Here is a 21,343-nt window from a genome sequence, read left to right as displayed (position 1 = left end):
ATGGACGCATCAACTGTTTTGTTATTTGACATCGATTGTATCATCTCCAGCGTTTTTGTATTGACTTGTTAAACTAGGGATTGGAATTTTCTAATAGTTGAGCATTCGAATATATCCTAAGTTTGACGACGGCGATGCAGGATACATGTCAATTTTATGTGAGCAAACATTTTAATTTAATAGTTCAAAAATAAATTTAATTCGCTTTTAATTTTTCGCTAAATTCAATTCAGTTTATTTTTCTTTGTCGGGATGCAAAAGAAACGATATTGTGGAACAAAATACAAAATTCTCTAAATAAACAGAAGGCGTCGTTGGATTTTCAAAAATCTTCCGAAAAGAGCTTTCTCAGAAAAAGGCTGTCTCCGAATCGGGATTTCTCCGAATTGGATTCTCCGAAACGGGCCATTCCGGCTTGATATATCCACTCTGTTTCAATATCAGAGTAAGCCTTCAGAGTGAGTTGTTGCATATCTTTTCAATTTAAATTCTAGACAAATGATAACAAGTTTTGGCTTGAATATTTACTTGTGGCACAATGAATCTTCTGGTAGTTGAAAATAAATCCCTTTTTGATTGTATTTAAAGAAGCTTCACTGAAGATGATCTAGCTGCTTGCCGGTTGAAAACGATTTTCAGCTGTTTATGATTGAACTGATTCGTGTGAAAATAACTGCATTTGTATACCTTCTTTATCGATGTTAAAATCTAATAACTGGCCATCAGTCTGCACAATGTCACATTTGCTGGTCACTCCTCTAATGCTAATTACTTTATTCACTGCTAGACAACGGACACTTTTATCATTGTCCCCCAATATTGCAAGGAGCATATTTACATGATGAGTAAAATATGCATTTCTTTAAAGAACCTAATAACAACCTCCCGAACATTATCTCTTGGAACTTTTATTGCTTCTTCAATAATATTAAAAAAAGTTCACTGATTCATCAGTAATCTTGTTGTATGATCTAAATCCAGCTAGAAAAATAAACTTTTATAGCATATTATGTTAATGCACTCAAAGCAGATAATGGTCTTTCTTATTACACATAAAAATAAAGTATTTGACACCCAAGCATCAACCACCTTAAATGGTTTTATCCTCCTACTTGAAGAAGTTGTAAGCTAGCACCAAGCGACCCTGACATGACATTAACGTAATAGCCATACGTGACGACTTCCGGGGGGGGGCGGCGCCCCTCATAAACTTGTGGTTGAGGGTCAACAAAGTGGCAATTACAAGTAGTGTTTTAAAGCTAAAATACTTCATGAAAGAGATTTAGATCATTTGAACGGACTTAAGGAATGCCGAAAGCAAAAAACAGCCTACGTTGCTCTTGCCCGCAAAACAGCAGCAGATCGCATGGCTTTCTCTGGAAGGTGAATTACTACTGAGATGCGCACGGCACGCACGCTCACAGTCACACACTGCTTATCTTCAGCGCGTGAGGAGCAACTTCAAAGTCAAAACGCGTGGTAGCGAAAAAGCGAATGCAAGGTTGAATGATTATTCTCATTTCATGAGTTATCCAAACATCCGTTAGATTTTTTGTGACTTCAAACATAAAATCGATTTTTGCAAACTTTATCGAGTTGAAACTACGACACAACGAACAATTAAGTGAATACAACTTAAAGAAAAAATGCATTTTTCAAAACTGTCATCCGTTCTTTTGCTTCAATAAGCACTGTATTGATGTATATTAGGGTGTTTCATCTTTTCACCATGTTTGAAATTCAAAATGCCTGGGGTCCCATCTGGTGGTATTTGGAGTAAAAAGTTTACACCCCAATTTGTTTCAATTATGACGTCATATTGAGGTATCCTAAACCTATTCCACAAGGTTTCAAATATTTGGGCCTCAAAATCTCGAAATTTTGCAGTATCTCCGGAACGGTACGGCGTACATCATAGATCCACTCAACGGGTCGATTTCCTATACCTGATGTAGAAAATATTAAGGTATATCTCAGTGCTTCTCAACCAGGGTGCCGCGGCACCCAAGGGTGCGATTTACATTTTGCAAGGGTGCCGCAAGTCATTAGAGTAGCGTCATCAAATATGCGCCCAGACATTGAAAGGATTTGCGCTAAAACTCAACGGATATGATACAAAGCTGTAGTTAGTTTTGTTTTTGCAAAAACTCTTTTAAAATTATTTTTATTTAATGCAGAAACTTTTTGGTTTGACTTGGGTGCCGCCAAGTTATTTGGTTGTTTACAGGGTGCCGTAAGCCAAAAAAGGTTGAGAGCCACTGGTATATCTGCTTCAGAAAAAGTTATTTCAAAAAAATCTCATTTTCGGTCTATTTTCTCCTGATGAACAAAGATCAGGTGATCAAGATAAAAAGTTTTTCTGTACCGTATTTTTCCACTCTTGGAAGCTGCTATTGCATAATAATAGTCCTTGTTTGTTTCGCAAGAGATGAAACGGTAATAATTGAAGGTATTATTATTATTATTATGTAACCGTTGAGGAGGGGGTATGCTGCTCACCTGCTTTAGATTTTGATTAAGTGTCATTATGGCATTGAGGTCAAGTATTAGTAAGTCGATGCAAAACTTCAAGGAATTGGAGAGAAATGTGCTTCCCCTTAATTCAGATAATTATAGGCAGTCACTATTTTTTACTTGAGGAAGAAAGTAGCCGAAACTAATCCTAACTTTTTGAAGAAAATACCTCATTTCAAAGATTTGAAACATGAACTGCTGAAAGATGTAGTTGGCATATGGAACAAAGCTGGTCTTCCAGTGCTTAGCAAACAGAAAATTGAAGCAAAGTTAAAAGACATGAGAGAGAAGTACAATGCAGCAAGAAAGAAGGAAATGAAATGCAGAGGTAATGAGGCTAATCAAGAATGGTTACAAAACTTGTTCGATATATGTGCATTGTGCATGCAAGTGTTCAATCTCCGAAAATCTGGTTGTTTTTCAAATGAAACTCTCTTGCAGCTGTGAAGTCGAAAACCATGTCCAGGAAAAAGAAATCGCTTTCTTAAAAGATTGAAAAATGTTTATCGGTGGCATAGGTCCCTTTGGAACTGGAAAATCATAAAAGGAGGTGGGAAACGAAAAGTGAAGTTGAACAACCGAGCGCTTCTGGCATATAATCTGCCAAAGCAACGGAAATACTATGTTCTAAACCAAGTGTGACAAACCTTTTTGCGGGCCACTTTGTCCATTACACATGAGTTATCGGGCCACACATCTTTTTAATCGTAACCTACTATGAAATCTTTTAGAAGCGACTCAAGATATTATTCGTGAAAAGTAACAAACGGCAGATGAAAGTAATAAAACCCACACAGTTGAAATTATCTTACGCAGAATCGAAACATACAACAGTAAAAACCAGTGAAGTGAAGGCATAAATGTACTCAGTGTAATGAAGTATCAATGAAGTGCATAGTGAAGTACCGGTCAGTGCGGAATGGCCGGTTTCGGCGAGTCCGATTCGGCTAATCCGATTCGGCTAGTCCGATTCGGCGAGTTCCCTATTCGGCGAGAGCCTTTTTCGACGAGTGCCCTATTCGGCGAGTTTTTGAAATTTTATTTTTGAAAGGGAATTATCGGGTACCGTAGCCTAACTGTTTTCACATCGTTTTAATGTCGCTGAACGTGCATAAAGGAATTAAAATAAAATGTTTGAACTATTAAATTAAAATTCGTCATGTCAGTTCAGTTGTTTTTATTTCTGACCATCATATCAAAAACAATACACGTCAACATAGCAAAGGTAACAGCGACACAACGCGAACGCTAAAACGTGCTTGAATTCGTCATGTCCGTTCAGTTGTTTTTAAGGTAGAAGCGACAAAACGCGAACGTTAAAACGTGCTTGTGACCAAAGTAAGTTATTGAGTTGAAAGATATTTGGCACGGTCGCAACACCTTCAGAAAAATTTAAGATGTGAAGGGAAAATAAAAAAAATAAAATGTTACAAAAAAAAAAATCATGTTTATATCTGTAAGTTAGTACTTTTGAATAGTTAAAATGATTAGGTTGGATCAACAAATGTGTGGCCTACAGCTTGGATTGAAAGGAAATTATCGGGTACCGTAGCCTAGTTATCCCTACCAGAAAAAATTTGTTCCAGGAACCCAGTTAGCCTAACAGTTCATTTTTACATTGTAGTTACAGAATGAAAAGGCTAACCAAATGTGTGGCCTATCGTTTTAACGTCGCTAAACGTAGAAATCGTGTAGAAAAGAGAACTTTGATGACCAGGATACGTTGCAAGCCTTAAAGCAGCCGGTGGCCATGGCCGCTAAGTAGTGCTTGAATGACCGCCTGTGCTACCTCCAACGTCGGCCAAGTTTGGCCGCTTCTTCTTCTAGCTTCTTCTTCGCAAGTTTCTTCTAGCCAACTATTTAATTTCGCAATAGAATGATCGTGGATTGAATGTCGAAAATATGTAGTATCAAAGAGTGACGCAGAATTAGGTCAGCGCATCATAGTCACTACTGTTGTATTGAATATATCCAGCTGCGATCACCAGCGCTGTAAGTCTTGTTTGCAATTCCCGATGTTAATTTTGATGAAGTGTTAATCCGAAGTGCTAATTTACATCGGCTAGCAATATTGTCGTTTTTATATCGATTCAATGTTGTCGGATATTGAATCGTTGTTAAAAAGGAGAACTAGGTTAGTTGACATCCGTGGGTAAAACACGTGTCTTCATAGTTGAGAACGCTGTGGGTTAGTGACTTCACACCCTCAATGGTGACATCATAATGGAATGAATGGTCAGGTTTTATGAAAGGCGGTATGCAGTTGAAACAATTTACTGAGCTGCGAGCAGTTAGAACAATTTAGGGTCGTTAGATGGTCCCGCAATACCGGATTACAATCTCGATAAAGCATTTATTGCGTGGTACAACGATTCTATTGCAGGACGTCGCCCAGACTTCAACAACGCTAAGTGATCATTTTAACTTTGTTGCAAATTTAATGCTATTTACTTGTGCTGTCGTTATTGTATTTTGGCCTCCAAGCACGCAGATTTGGCCGCCGAGAAGGAGCTCTCGGTAGGCCACGATGGCTGCCGGAAAAAAACACGAGTTTTAGGGCCTGCGTTGAAACTGAGAAACATTCACAGAAGCCCTTCGATACGTTGCATTTTTAAGATAATGTATTCAGACGTTGAATCAATGTACAAATGAACTGTTAGGCTAAATGGGTTCTCGGAACAAATCGAAGAGCTTCTGTGAATGTTTCCCAGTTTCAACGTATCCTAGTCAGCAAAGTTCTCTTTTCTACACGATTTCAACCTTTAGCGACGTTAAATCGATGTAAAAACGGCAATTTCTGCTGGTTGGGATAACTAGGCTACGGTACCCGATAATTTCCTTTCAATCCAAGCTGTAGGCTACACATTTGTTGATCCAAACAACTAATCATTTTAACTATTCAAAAGTACTAACTTATAGACATTAAACATGATTTTTTTTTGTAACATTTTATTTTTTTTATTTTCCGTTCATTTCTTAAATTTTTCTGAAGGTGTTGCGACCGTGCCAAATATCTTTCAACTCAATACCTTACTTCGGTCACAAGCACGTTTTAACGTTCGCGTTTTGTCGCTTCTACCTTAGCTATGTTGACATGTATTGTTTTTCATATGATGGTCAGAAATAAAAACAACTGAACTGACATGACGAATTTTAATTTAATAGTTCAAACATTTTATTTTTATTCCTTTCTGCACGATTTCAACGTTTAACGATGTAAAAACGGCAATTATAATTAGGCTACGGTACCCGATAATTCCCTTTCAAAAATAAAATTTCAAAAACTCGCCAAATAGGGCACTCGCCGAATAGGGAACTCGCCGAATCGGATTAGCCGAATCGGACTCGCCGAATCGGACTCGCCGAATAGTAGCAGACCCCCGGTCAGTGAAAGCATAAAACAGCTTTGAGATGTCTTTTGTCTGCATGAGCGATTGACAAATTGTTTTGCGGCCGCACAAATTCTTTGACGGGCCGCATGTGGCTCGCAGGTTTGTCACCTTTGTTCTAAACAGAGAAAAAAAAATGAAACAGTTAGATATCTACAAAGTAGCGAAAGCGACTCTGATGGAGATATGAATTGGGAAGATGATAAGGAATGCGAGTCTCTGAAACTGATAACATGCGGATACTGATATTCAGCTCTGAGAGCCTCACTGTAGCCCAAAAAACAAGCTGCAAAAGATGGTTTCTTACATCATTCCTGTTTATGCACCATCTTTCATCATGATACATTTGCACCCAAAAGTCTCCGAAGGTTCGTTTCTTACCCTTTTTCAACGCAATCTGCTTAGCTCATAATTCTGAAATTGAGCCTGATATTACTGAATCCGTCATGAAGTATTTCTTGGGCCATGCATCACAGTGGCTTTCATGGAAAAATGTTGCGTTGAGTGTGCACGCTAAAGTTGCACAATACACAGCAGCAACAGCAGTTAAACTTTCTAGTTCGTTGCTGGAGGTATTGGATGTGCGCTCGCCGCTCGTTGCTTACAGACCGGACTACTCGTTTGAAGCAATTTTTGACACGAAAAAGTAAGGAAGCCCCCAGTAAGATCGATTAAAGATGATCCTACCCAACTTGCGCTCTCTAATTTGCGTTTGCGTGCTTATTCGTGCAACATGGAAATTAGTGAATTTTAAGTTAAATTAAAAGCTTAACAACATTGTTGTGCAAGGATATCAGAAAAGCAGAAACTAAATTTGAAAGGTTAGAAGTTAGCAGCATGTTCGTACTTTAGCTAAAAAGCATAATAGCCAGAAATGCAGATACATTAAGGCTTGCAGTTACGTAAAAAAGCCAATAATATTTCCAAAAACTAGTTTTTATTAAATATTATACCCTTTTTTCTGAAGAAGGTAGACCTTAATATTCTCTACATCAGGTATAAGAAACCGACCCTTCTGCGCATTTTGACACTAATTTTGTCGATCTATGATGAGTGGTTCCGAAGATAAGGCAAAATTTCGTGATTTTGAGATCCACAAATTTTAAACCTCGTGGATCACCTCAATATGACGTCATAATTGAAAAAACTTTGAGTTGTAAACTTTTTACTCTAAATACCACCAGATGGGACCCCAGGCATTTTGAATTTCAAAAATGGTGAAAAAATGAAACACCCTAATGTATATATTGTGAAAATATATACATCTCATACACTCATCAATGTACACCCATCTATATACACTACTGCACTACTGTATATACTCGAGTACAGGTCGATTTCGTGTATAAGTCGAACCTCTACTTTTCAGCTGAAAATCGGTGATATTTCCTTCTCCCGTGTATAAGTCAAATAGCTTATTCCGGACACTACCATTCGATGGTTTATCTAAGTATTTGCATTGACATACGGTAAGGAAATTTCAAAGTAGATCGTAGAGTCTGGAATAGTCACGTAACTATTCACCAATATTTAGTAAACCAGCTAAATCATACGTGCTATTTTCAAAGAGGTCTTACCCAGTGAGATCAATTATGATTTAACAGAACGCATTGTTTTGTTCGCAATATGTGAGTATCAAATATATTGCCTGCAATAACGACGTCTGTTACCGCTACTATCACCTAGCCAACCTGACATCATTGTTTTATGCAGCCCCTAAGGTTTGACATCGACTTCAACAATCATGGAATGTTATGTAATAAGAACGATTATATCCTACACGCAAAAATAAAAAAATAATCTCTTAAAACAGCTCTTTCTGCTGTTTTGTCTCGCGAGCTTTGCATATTGCTCAACAACTGCATAAAGTTTAGAGTTGACAAGAAATTATTAAATTTGAAAATTAAGTTTGAATCACGGCAAATAAACGTATTTAAAACTTTTACTTCAGCCGACGATGTCATTTCACACTCCGTAATCTATGTCCGCAATGATTTTGCCGCAGCAAAAATGCGTTCATTTTGTAAACTGCCGAGCTGGAGACAACAGCTTGTCCCGTGTATAAGTTGAACCTGTCTTTTTGAGGTGAAAATCACTTGCAAACATCTCGATCTTTACTCGAGTATATATGGTATTCACAAAAGACTATAAAGGCTTTCGATGAAAACAGAAGAAAAAACAATTTGCCGTTGTTAATGCTTTGAAGGTAGGTATAGGTAATTAGCAAAATGAGTGAAACGAGATTAATAAACCTGATAGCGGGTTTCCACTCTGCTTAAGATCATGATTATTTGAGTTTTATTTCGATAATTTTACTGTCTTGATCATTGTTTTTCACTTCTTCTTGTTTTTTACTTTTGCTTTTTCACACGAAAAGAAATGAATCGGCTTGTTCTTCAACTGTTCCAATTATGAGCTAACAATGTCAAAATTTTTACGACTAGGCGTACTGCATGCATAAAACTAATCGTTTCAAGCAGCGGTTCTAATAAATTCGGTTTGCGACCTAGGTCAATATAAACAAGACAGCAAGCTTAATCAAAGATTATTTTAATTGAGTAAAATAGCGTTATGGTTAAGACGTCATCACCTTTTTTGCCCCCCCCCAAGGTTTTTGAAAAGTCAGCGACTATGGTAATAGCTATCAATATAGCAAAGGCATAAACACTGAGCAGATAATGAAGTCGTGTATCTTACAAGAAATTTATATAAGTTAAAAATTATTTGTCTTAACCAGGGAGTACTGAATTAAATAAGGCATGTCCTCTTAATGTTCATGTTGCATTGAACTGATTTGAAAACTTATTAAGTAGTACGAATCAGTGATCAATGATCATGCACAAGCTGTAAAACAGCCCATTATTTATTTTATATTGTGTAACATGGTAAGTGCATAACACTTGAGGGTATATTTTTGTACTAGCTTAGCAATGGTATAGAATAGGCTAGTAAATGCAGACCTTTATAGCATATACATTTTTTTTTCTTTTCGTCAAAGTTGATATTTAAGGTAAAATGTATTTTTGCCAATTTTTGATTGATGTGATACATTTAGAAGCAAATGTTGTATTAAAGCAGATATAAACATGGACCTTCTGAGCATTGTAAGCCAAAAACCAGCATTCTAACTTAACTGATTCTCAAGTTATGAAAATTTTGGCAATTTGAAAGGTCACATGACCTTGAGGGGCCATTTAGCCACCTGGGTACAGGTTTCTACAAGTTTCACCAAAATCACCTTGAAAGTGGTGTTTAGGCCTAAACACCACTTTTAATACATCTGTTTTTTTGATACAAGAAAAAATTCACCCCACCCTATTGTTCACTGACATTATTAAAACAAGCCATGCTAGTTTATGAGCTACTCTTTCATGCGATGTAAATACAGTTCTTTGAAAAGTAAATATTTAGGGCAGGGGGGCTGTTGGATGAAAATTTCAAAACCCCAATGCCACAATATATGCTGGTGTATCCAAAAATCAAGGCTAAAGATGAAACAAGCTGAAACCTCCTCCACTACAATTAGAGCAGCCAATCTTCGATATCACTTATCAAAGACATACCACACCTTTCAAAGTTCAGCACATGATCCAGTTTTAAAGCATTTAAACACAAATTTTTCTGCTGAATTACTCCGTAAAATATATAGCAAGTCTAGAAAAAATCTTTTATTATAGCCTTGAGAGCTTTACTGACCACAAACCATGTTTTAAGAAACTGGGTGTTTGACATCCTTAGTCAATCAAACGTTAGCAAATTTAATTAAACTAGGCATTGAATTAACGTTCCTTCAAGCATAAAGTGAATTAGATAGAGGCAGTCTCACCACTCGACCATGCAGTCAGCGATACAGATTGGCAAGTGATTCAATTAAAACAATAAAAAAACATAAGCTCAAAGTGTATTTATTTCCTCATTATTCATAATTGTGAGTTGTACATTAAATATACACGGGTAATTCCATTTATAATCAAACACCCCTTGTAACCACTAGTCACAGATTTTGCTTATTTTGACATATTTTACACATACTAAAAAATGATGACAATAGCAAAAAAAAAATTGAAATATCTTTATTGGGGGCCGAGATAGAGCACTTTGAATTTTCGGCCACTAGTAGGATTTTGGGAGCTGAGCACAGCCATTTTTTCATTTCGCGCCTTCATTTTTTGGCAATAACTCTTTACCTTGAACGATTTTCATAATGAAAACATGCATTTTACCAATTTAAGACCCAAGGAATTCATTTTTGCACTTTAAATTATGCTAAGATGAACATTTCAAATGGTAATTTAGGTTTAAAGTTTTTCTTATTTTATTTTTGATACGCTAACTTTGGGGGAATATTTCGGAGCGTTGGGAAAAAGGTGCAAAAAATTTTTTTTTTTCTTTGAACAAAACAATTGAAGTATAATACTTTTACCAAATGTGGTTGATGTAAGTTTTGCATAAACCAAAATAATCAACTTAGAAAACACCAGTAATTTAACTAAAATTGTTATGAAGAAATGGCTATAAAGTTAAAACATAGGACTTAGAGCACATCAAATGCTCTTTGAAGATCTTTTGCAAGTGTATTTGAGGACAGTGTATCCCTATTGCCTTAGTTCTGCTTTATTTTATTCCTTTGTCTTAAACTAGAACAGAATGACAAACTCAGTAAACTTATATGTACCGTACCATAAACATTGCAAGAGATCTCAATACAAACAACACAAACAGAAATCACTTCATCAACTTTTAAGGTGCGAAGGTTGGATGCATCAATAGCAGTTTTTTAAGTGGTTGATTAAGCCAATTTTCTGATTGGGTAATTAAGAATCAGTTTTCACAGTACACAAGTATCTACATTCTACAAAAGGTCATTGAAGGTTTGTTCAATTTTCTTCAAGTCTTCTTTTTTGATTACATAGTTGCGTCCAGATATTGTTGCAGGGCTAGGAGGTGAAACAACACATAAAATGTGCTCAGAAGGAACACAGCAGTAATCATCCCTCGGCCAATAGAAATATTGAGATGGTCCATGAGGTGCCATGAACTTGATGTTGACATCTCCTTCCTCCCTAAAAACTTCTTGCACCATGTCAAGCCATCAAGGTAAATCATATGTGAATGCAACATAGTCAGAGAGGCAGTAGTTTCAAAGAATTTGTGTATTCCAGTAAATTCTTTATCATCACTAATCCTTTTACATGCAATACTGTGAGAATATTTTGGTTCAAAATAATGAAAAGATTGTGTGCCATGTACAGTGGAGCCTTGAACATACCTTTCTATTGTGTCGAATTCTTTCAAGTTCATTGCTTTGAGTGTCAAAAAACTGTATGCCTTTTATGTACTCTTTACAGAATTTCATTAATGCATCAAAATCGAGAATTTGGTTTGTGTAAGGTCTTTGAAAACTTGCTCTAGTGGCCAATCGTTTCACTGTGCCTCCTATTCCATCACAAGGAGACTTACCATGACTGGTGGCAAAAAAAGTCTAGGAGCAATCCATTCCAAAATCAGTTTTAAGATACCGTAACAGAGGTTTAGCAGGTTTTTGTAGTTTTTGTACTGAGCTGCACATCCATCAGCAAAATATTCGATTTTCTTTATTTTTTCGTTTAGTTGAAGATGTACAAAAGTTGTAATTTGTTGAAAAACTTTGTAGACAAATCACGCTGTATCATGGCACAAATCATCTGAAATAAAACACATGGATTGTTGGATCCGGCCACCCTCGGTAATGGGGACATCACCGGATTAAAACTGGACTAATACTACTGTTGGACAAATTTATCTTCAGAATTCTTGCAATAAAATGCCACTGGATGTATTGAGCATTGACTTTGATTCCAGTGGAATGATTGCACTTCATCTTGAACAAAAAACTTGTAATTTTCTGCAATATCTAAAATAGCAATACAGCTTTCAAAGTTTAGTGTTTGTTTGCGTTCTGACAGATACTTAGCTTGGCACTTAGCTATGGAAGAGTGTGCTGTAAGCTTGTCCACTGCTTGTGTTAGAATGTCTGTGAAAAATGATGAAGAAACTAAGGTTTTTAGAGTTGATCGATCAGTGGACTGCCATTGTGTATAAACAATGTCATCTTCAGATTCACCTCCTAGCTTTTCTGTTAAAAATTGGTGTAAAACTTCTCTTCCAGGACAACTGTCACATCTATGCACCATGCACATCTTATTTTCTGTGTTACATACAATCATGGACATAAAATCTTTGTAATTTTGAGTCATATTAGTAGCATTGCATAGTACAGCGTGGTCCAACTACTTTTGACTTACGGGCCACTTTACAAAAACGTGACAACTTGCGGGCCATTTCCAATAAAATGATAGTGAGTGCGTAATCGAAATTGTTAAACAAAGCAAATAGAAATTTATTGCAAATCTCTATCAGTGAGATGCCTGTGGTCGAAGTTTCTCTGATACTATCGTTTCTACATCAATTTCAAAGATATAGGTTTAAGTCGAAGACTATCTTCCAGTGTTTCGTCTATCATTCGATTTCAGATTTTAGACTTGACTTGCTTCATTCTAGAAAATATACTCTCACACATGTATGTGCTTCCAAACATTGAGTGCATTTTTAATGCAAAATTTTTCAGTTTGGGAAATCTATCCTTGCTGACTAATTTCCAGAAGCACTCTGAGGTTTCATTTTTCCTTGACAGCAAGAATTAGTTGCACTGAAACTCGCAGAGTTCGAGCTGAAGTTCTGGTAGCTGTGTTTCCACATTAACATCCATAGGATCGTTATACAAATGGAGATTAGGTTTTAATCTGTCAAAATCTTTAAATTTATTCTCAAATTCACAAGATAAATCCTTAATATCTTTCACAAAATGGGAGCATTCCACTTCATAATCATCTACCACAAGTGCATGCAAAGAATCAAAGTGTGAAAGATCGTTATTTTTCAAGCATATAGCAAAAACGCTCAGTTTCCTCTGGAAAGCTTCCATGTGTCCAACTAAACGTGAAATAGTTTGCTTTCGCCCCTGCAAATTTAGATTTAACACATTCAAGTGCATTGTCATGTCTGTAAGGAAAGCAAGATTGCACAGGAAGTTTTTGTCGCATAACTGAGTTTGGTACATTTGTGTTGCATTGCACCCAATTGTTCTGTTTGAAGAAATTATAGTATTTCCTTCCGAAGACCAAAGAAATTAATATTTAAAGGAAATAAAAACGTCCGGAACACTAGATGTATATCAGCTTTTAAGAAGCCCAGTTGTACTGACAAGACCTGATAGGTTGAAACAGTAGGCTATAGGGTATAGGCCCTGCTGTCTACAACTTTGAATTAAATTTTTGACACTTTTTATCCAAATGCTAAGCTTATATATACTTGTTCTAATTGAAATCACTTTCTGTAACATACATACAAATTAAATCCATACTGTGAAAGCTCGCGGGCCGCAAAAATTCTATCCGCGGGCCGCATTAGGCCCGCGGGCCTGTAGTTGGACCACGCTGACATAGTAAGATGATAGTGTTCTGGTGTTGTGTACACACAGAGACTGAGTGTGTACCACTACATGAGACTTTAATACACCATTTAGGGCACAAGTGTCACAAAATTTTGATCAGACTAGCTGTGTGATATCAGCTGACTAATAAAACATTGGTAATTAGACACATCAAAAATTCATAAGGAAACGCACGATAATATGGCGGAACCCTACAAATATTGTGACAAAGCATCAGTTATGTTTCAATTATATTCATTTTTTTTATCATATGGGTTGATATTTTCTAAGTTGAATATTTTGGTTTATGCAAAACTTACACCAACCAAATTTACTAAAAGTATTATACTTCAATTGCTTTGTTCAAAGAAAAAAAAAATTTTTTTGCACCTTTTTCCCAACGCTCCAAAATATTCCCCCAAAGTTAGCGTATCAAAAATAAAATAAGAAAAACTTTAAACCTAAATTACCATTTGAAATGTTCATCTTAGCATAATTTAAAGTGCAAAAATGAATTCCTTGGGTCTTAAATTGGTAAAATGCATGTTTTCATTATGAAAATCGTTCAAGGTAAAGAGTTATTGCCAAAAAATGAAGGCGCAAAATGAAAAAATGGCTGCGCTCAGCTCCCAAAATCCTACTAGTGGCACAAAATTCAAAGTGCTCTATCTCGGCCCAAAATGAAGATATTTCAATTTTTTTTTTGCTATTGTCATCATTTTTTAGTATGTATAAAATATGTCAAAATAAGCAAAATCTGTGACTAGTGGTTACAAAATTTGAAAAAATCTGATGATTATAAATGGAATGCCCCACACGTTACCTCTGAGGAGTTGATAAAGGAAAATACGGATGTGGTCTGATGTGAGGATTTGTTGGGAGACAATAATCTTGTGGAGATCGCTTTGCATAAGAGGGGTTATCACATACCTTTGTAACATGAAATTATAAGGAGAAATAAATACATCTTTGCATATTAATTTTGAAATTTCTCAACAATCAGCAGATAGCCATAAAAATTAAAAATTATTTAGGCTACCGACTTTTAAATTTTTAAACAGACACCCTGTAAAATAGTTTCAAATTAATTATTTAAAATGGAAAACCTGAAGTTTTTTTTAATTATTGACGTTTTTAAGGTATGTTATTGTTTCTTCTGATGGCATTGATCATTTTCCAGCAGTACCAAAACTTCCATTTGGAATAAGACAAACCATGTGTGATGCCATTATCCAGATCATTGTTATTGCAATTTGCACATTTGTAAAGCATTTGCAAATTGCAATTCTCATAGGTTTCTGCCAAATGTTTTAATAATTTGAATTTGTTAGCTAAAAACATGGTACATGTTACATGCACGTACAATGAAATCTGGTGATGGTGTAAAAGTAATAATGCAATGAAATCTATTCATGGCACAACAAAACATAAAAATAGTTAAAAATTAAAAGTGTATCACCCTTTATCATCAATTTTTGGAGTAATCTGTTTGAGTTCATTCAGTGGTTTTAAATTAAACACAAACTTTCCAAAGGTTTTCTCAAAATATTGAATTTTTACTTCATCTGATGGTCTGATTACAACTTCATAGAATCTTTCAAAAAGACCAGATACAAATTTGCCAAGTTTCTATTGTTGAATGGCACTGCTTTATCAGAAATGCAAATTAGTTTTTTTACCATTCCCACCAGTAGTTGCTGCAATACAGTATAGCCTTATGAAAACTTGTTTATTGTGTGAGTCTCTGGGGCAAAGGGTCTATCCTTTTACCACCCCAGATTCACGATATTCCAGGACTAAATTGGAAGTTTAGTAGAGAGCAGCCAGTCTTTGGTCTTATCATCCAAGACACGCAGACCTTCCACTTTCTTAGGTGGCTTGAAGATGGTGCAATCATTGATGATGGGGTCTGCTGTCTGTTTATCAGCACCACATTCACAAGAAGAAGCCATTCCCCATTGGCATAGGCGTCGAAATAGGGTGGGCCGGGTGGGCAGCGCCCACCCTGCCGTGAAACGAGGGTGGGCAAAATATGTTTCGCCCACCCTGTTTTCATGACACTTATGAAGTGTTCGTTACTATTATTTCTGTTTTTGTTAAATGCTGAATTGTCCAACCAACTGCAGCGCAACTTCTTGTATTACGCTATGTCTCTCGCTAGGTATCCGACAGAACAAAGCAATTCCGCAACAACGCTGCTTTGAAAAAATGCAGTACTCACTGCACTGTTGTTGCTACGGCAACTGCCACACGATGGCAATTCCTGGTGAGAGAAAGCCACGTTTGATCTTTTCTCCGAATGGTCTCACTTTCGTTACGTCACAATCAAACTTCAGTTCCGGGTCAGCGTAAGGAAATATATGACATCATAATGAACATGAATAAAATAACCGATACATACTAAAGACGTACTGAAACAATCGCTTTTTACAAATCTTTGCTTTTTACAAATCAAAATGCGGCAAATCCGAAGGCGCCACTTTAAAGAGAACAGGTCACGAGCTTTTTAGGTCGCAAAAGAAAACATAAAAGTTTGTTTAGTTTAGCAGCGCTCATAAATCGCAAGAAAGCAAACCTATTAAAGCTTAATTGCGGCAGCGACGCTAAACGCAGTCTTTGTGAGAAAGACTAACCATTGCGAATTTGCGAACATACACATTCAATGAAATCTGTTTGAAAACTCTCGCCCACCCAGAATTCCAGTCTTCTAAGAAAAAATCGACGCCTATGCCCATTGGTGTATAGCAAAAAAGCCGATGCCCATTCAAAGACAATTGAGGCACACCCACGCTTATGTCTGCACTCTGTAGCATCAGGCCGAAGGTACAGGTTTCGGCGTTATGAATGGAGTCTGGTGGTGCTTGACTTCCATTTATGATCAGCCCAATCAGCCACAGAAATGTTTTCTCCATCAGATTTGTTGAGCAGCTGGCATGCAAAGGTTGTCATAATTTCAGTCGATGGGGGTACCCATTTGAAGGAGCAGAGATCTTGGTCATGAAGATGGTTGGGCTCTAATGCCCGCCAACCGCGAGACAAAAGACAAAGAACTTTGTTAGTAAGTTGTGAGATTTTTTTATGTCGATCATTTCTATAGCAATAGGCATCATTAAGATTCTCCGAGCCAAAGCTGGCAATTGTATTCACATCAATGTAGTAAAGAAAAAGTGATCATAAACATTTGTTAACAATTTCAAAGTATCTTTTAGTTGAATAAGACACTGAAAAAGCTAAAAATACAGCCGAGAAAGCTTTATCAATAAATTACATAAGTTTCCGAACCTGGCTGATTTTATTCAATTGTTACATTTGATCGTTTGGTTGCATTCTAACTGAATGATCTTTGAATGACTTTTCATCATCAATAACATCGAGGAACTGGAACAAAGGGTGAGAGATATCAGTATTAGGGTGAAGGAAAAATTGTTTTCTGTCATATTAATGAAGAGGACTGTTAAAAGGGTGTCATAAGGACTAATATTGATTTAAAATTATTTTTTGACACCCAAAATCAAGCGTGCCACCTAGCCCCATGGGTCACGCAAAGGTCAAAATCCATAAAAACAGCGTAACTTTTTTATAATGTTCCTAGAAAGCTGGAGTAGAAAGGAGTAGGCTTAAAAGTTGCAGAACAGCTATGTTCCTATATGTTCTAAAAGAACATTTTGTTCTAAATGCATCTACAGGGCAGATATTCCAAAAAAACGATTTTTTTTCCATTTTTGGGGGCAAATTTAGATAAAATTGCATTGATTTGATGCTTAAATACATTTTTTTATGACACTTTGTTCAATTATTTTGGGTGTTACTGTTATTGTATGGAGTCTACATATTTGGACAGATGGGAACCTTGGCTATTTAAATTGAATGGTTATGGTTGGTTACCTAGTTTGTTGGTAGGTAGACCTACTAGTACTATACCATACCGTCCTTAGCATATTGTAGCAGAGTTAATGAAGCAAGCGAATACTATAATATCTTTTAATTTGATATTGTTATAAATATACATTCATCAATATTATAGAAAGTTACTCACACATTGAACAGGATATTTAGAAGAGCACATATCTAGGTATTTAAATTAAAATAGAAAAAGCACAATCAAACCATAGCTAAGCCACAGTTCGACTGACCTGCCACCATCCCCTGACCTGTCCACAATCGAACAATTGTTCAATCTGCAGGAAGTTTAATTTAAAGCAACAGTAGCCAGCTTCGAGGAAATACATGCATATAAAACAATTGCACATTAAAACCATAAAAAGTGTTACAAGAATAGTAGGTCTTTAAATCATAATATTAGTCCATTAAGAAGCAAAATGTTTCTTGGTGTCGAAGCGTTTCATTAAACACCGAGAGTTAATTTTTTGCCTAATCAATCTGTCACGTCTTTCATAGCCAGCAACTGAATACGATGCCTCAGTAACAAGTTTAATGTGCCTTTCAACAGCTTGACTATGACATGGATGTTGAAGACACAATGGGGTGGATCTTACTTCTTCAAGCTGAACATTATTGAAGTGAGTGATTGCCGGAGGTTCAGAGATGTCAGCCACATTTAAATTGACCATTTTAAAATAATCCTTTGCTTTAAGTTTAGCTTTGGCACCAAGAATCGTCACACATCAACATTACCGTTGCTTGATTCGTCTTCACCATCTCGATTTTCAGTGCCACTCCAAAAAGATATTTTTAAAGTCAATATTAGACCTTATGACACCCTTTTATCAGCCCTCTTCATTAATATGACAGAAATTTTTTTTCACTCCACCCTAATCATTATTTACTTTATTTCTTTTACAATAGAACTTTGTCTTTGTCTAACCCAACCAGATACTTGTCAATAAATTGCCCACCAATTCTATCAACAAAACCTTTTCCATGTAAAAGGGTAAAGGGGGTCCCATACTTGATTCAACTGTCGGGTATGAGAAGATAAGGTTCTCGTTGTACTAAGCCTTCGGCACTAAGGAGAGTAGGGTGGCCAGTTACTTTCTCTCAGCCGCCTTTACTTCAGCAACTACGCCCACCCAATTTATTACACCCTAGGTAGCGGTGAGCAGTGTTTCTATAGCAATGTAATGGTGCAATGTAATGATGCCATGTAATGGTGCAAATAACTCCAACATATTTGAGCATGATACTTTTGGCTTAACCATGGTAGAGAAAAAGCGATTTACTTATTTTTAATTTGACTTAAAGATCTACCACTCCACACAATCATGTAGCAGCTTTACATCACTGTCTTGCTGGGATCAAGAGATAGAATGACCAAAACTTTCTTGCTGGGATCAAGAGATAGAATGACCAAAACTTTGGTTTATGTCAAATTATTTGATACTTTTTTATCGTGTGCCACACGGCCGTAGCCCAGAGCATCACGCAAGCTCTTGCTCTATCATTGAACTCGGCCAAATCCTGAGCACCTTGCTTTTAGGTCTGGGCATTCGGGTAGATGTTGCATCGTTTGCTCCTGTCTGCATTTGCAACTTGTGCTCCCCATGGAATACCCCCAGTGTCTCATCAAAGTTTTACACCTGCCAGTACCAGTTCTTAAGTGGTTGAGACATCGCCAATACTTCCACGGAGGAAGACGTTTTCCAGGAGGAAGGCTCTCCATGGGTGTGAGCTCCTTATTGGCCAATGTCGGTCCGGCTGCCAGTCCCTCCTGCCATAGTTGAACCCGCACATTGGCGGCGACATTGTCTTGACCTAATGAGACAACTGAAGCAAGGAGACTTTTTCTTGACTTTAGACGCCTGTGTGCTGGAGTTTGGCCATACAGTGGGTGTCTCAAATCCATGTCCTGGCAAAATCTTTCTTTTCTGCTGGTCACGCTTCTTCTGATGTTGGGGGGAGCAATTCCAGACAGAATGTGCAGCAACGTGATGTTGGTTGGTTTGAGACAACCTGTAATCAGACGGCAGCTTTGGTTCATAATGGGGTCAATTTTCTTGGCATGTGCTGAGCGTTCCCACACTGGGCAAGCATATTCTGCAACCGAATAGCATAAGGCTAAAGCAGTTGACCATATTGTGTCAGGGAGGGCACCCCAATCAGAGTTTCTGTAAAATATTATTTCTAGAAGCCACCTTAGCTCTTACTTTTTCAATATGGGATTTGTATGTGAGGGACCTATCTAGTTTGACACCGAGGTATGTGTGATTGATACAGTGTGCCATTTGATAACTGCACTGCTTCTGCATAGTGTCCCTTTCCAGTATGCTTAAATCACACATATTACGGCAAGAAAGTTTATAACTAATGCAGAGGTTCTTGACCCTTTTCCAGTTAAGTACCCCCTGCGTTATAAACCAATCAACCCAAACCCCCGATAAGCTGACACCAAATTAATGATCTTTAGTTTGAATTAAAACTTCATTATTAATTGGTAAGAATATTGAGTAACAGTTAGTAACTTAAAATTTTTAATGGCATTATAAGTGATGTTGATTTAGAAATATTAACTTCAAGCACTTCATCCTGAACTTTTGAACGAAGACTGTGCCTGTTTGCTGCAAATAAGTTTCTTAATTTTAGTAGTGGAATTAGATAGGCACAAGCGTAAGTCATGCTCCATATTAAAGCGTGATCGAAGATTGCTTTTTATGTTGAACAGCGTTGAAAATCACTTTCAATCAACACACATTTTCTCTGGTATGAGATGTAAAACAATAGCAACAAATAAAAACTTGACTGCCATTATTTTGCAAAAAAACATTATTTGGAGACTGAAACTTATGAAAAACCTTTTGTTGCTCTCTTTTTTAATTTTATTTTTTATCACGATAGTACATTTAACATGGAATTGCCCTATAAAGCAAATGTGTTGGCATACAAGGATACATTTCTTGATACGGATTTTCTACAGGGGGTAGCACATCAACAGCAGATAAAACCTGAAATAAAAATATACAAATTGAAAGAGAGATTATAAACATTAGGGCAAAAGGTTGGAGTTTGGTTTAATTATATAATAAATAGTACCGGTACGCTAAAAATTAACATGTAAAAATGAACATGGCCTACAAACATTTTCATGGTTGAAGAAGCACAATAGCTTTAATTCCCGAAGCACTCGTCGAGCGGACATGAGACTGTGAAAAACATTTGGCATTTTCTTCAAGGCAACTTTTCTACCATCACGAGGATCGCGAACAGCCCTACAAACAGTAAAATAAACAAGGATGTGAACAAAATATCAATCAAAATTGGAGAAAAACTAAACTTTGATCCAGATCTCACATTGCTGCAATTAATGTTACAGACAAAATAAGCTAATTGCAATAATAACTGCTAATTGCACAAAAAAATGGTTAAACCTTAAATTCAATTGTACAGCATTTAATCAAATACCTAAATCAGTTCATCCTATAGAGTTATTCTACTACCAATATTATTCATATTCATACTTTTATCACATACACATTAGGGTGCATCAAAACCCCTCATGAAAAAATCATTTGTGTAAAATATTACCAAATTTGGATGAACTCTACCTGGTCCACATCGAGCTTGAAAAAAAAACAAAAAATATGCTCATTTCTCATGAAAACAGCCAATATGAAGATATCTAATATAATATGATAGGTACCTCTTAGACTTTGCTAAAAAGTTGTCATACTATGTCTTAGACCAGGGCTTCTCAAACTATGGGTCACGACCCCAAATGGGGTCACGTAATGAAATTTTGGGGTCGTAATGAAATAGTTTAATTTAGTCTAGTGCCGGAAGTTTGTAGTCTTGCCATGAAGTCAATTGACCGCAACCGTCGATGTGAAATGTCGAACGATAAAATTTTATAAATTTAGAATTTTTTTTACTCATTTTAATTGTTAAAGAAAAAAAACTCACTAGCCTTTTTTTTCTCTTTGTTTTAAATTTTAAAAAAATTGTTACAGGTGTTACGACGACGCCACGGTTACGACCGTGCCATATTTCAAACTGATTGTCCTGTTTTGGTATCATG

General features: G+C 36.5%; 1 protein-coding gene across 1 annotated transcript in view; it reads right to left on the bottom strand.

The window, feature by feature from the left end:
• LOC145764600 (serine/threonine-protein kinase NLK-like) overlaps positions 1–21,343 on the bottom strand; it is a 44,765-nt gene that overhangs the window by 16,842 nt on the left and 6,580 nt on the right. Inside the window, exons 2-4 of the mRNA XM_082576230.1 lie at positions 20,408–20,537; positions 20,221–20,273; positions 14,198–14,304 (exon numbers count right to left, since the gene is read on the bottom strand). Of these exons, the coding sequence (XP_082432356.1) occupies positions 14,198–14,304; positions 20,221–20,273; positions 20,408–20,537 (290 nt within the window). The remainder of the gene's footprint in view (positions 1–14,197; positions 14,305–20,220; positions 20,274–20,407; positions 20,538–21,343) is intronic.

Source organism: Aplidium turbinatum, chromosome 2 (genome assembly GCF_918807975.1).
Source record: "Aplidium turbinatum chromosome 2, kaAplTurb1.1, whole genome shotgun sequence".
Taxonomy (NCBI): Eukaryota; Metazoa; Chordata; class Ascidiacea; order Aplousobranchia; family Polyclinidae; genus Aplidium; species Aplidium turbinatum.
This window is presented reverse-complemented; position numbering and strand designations above follow the sequence as displayed.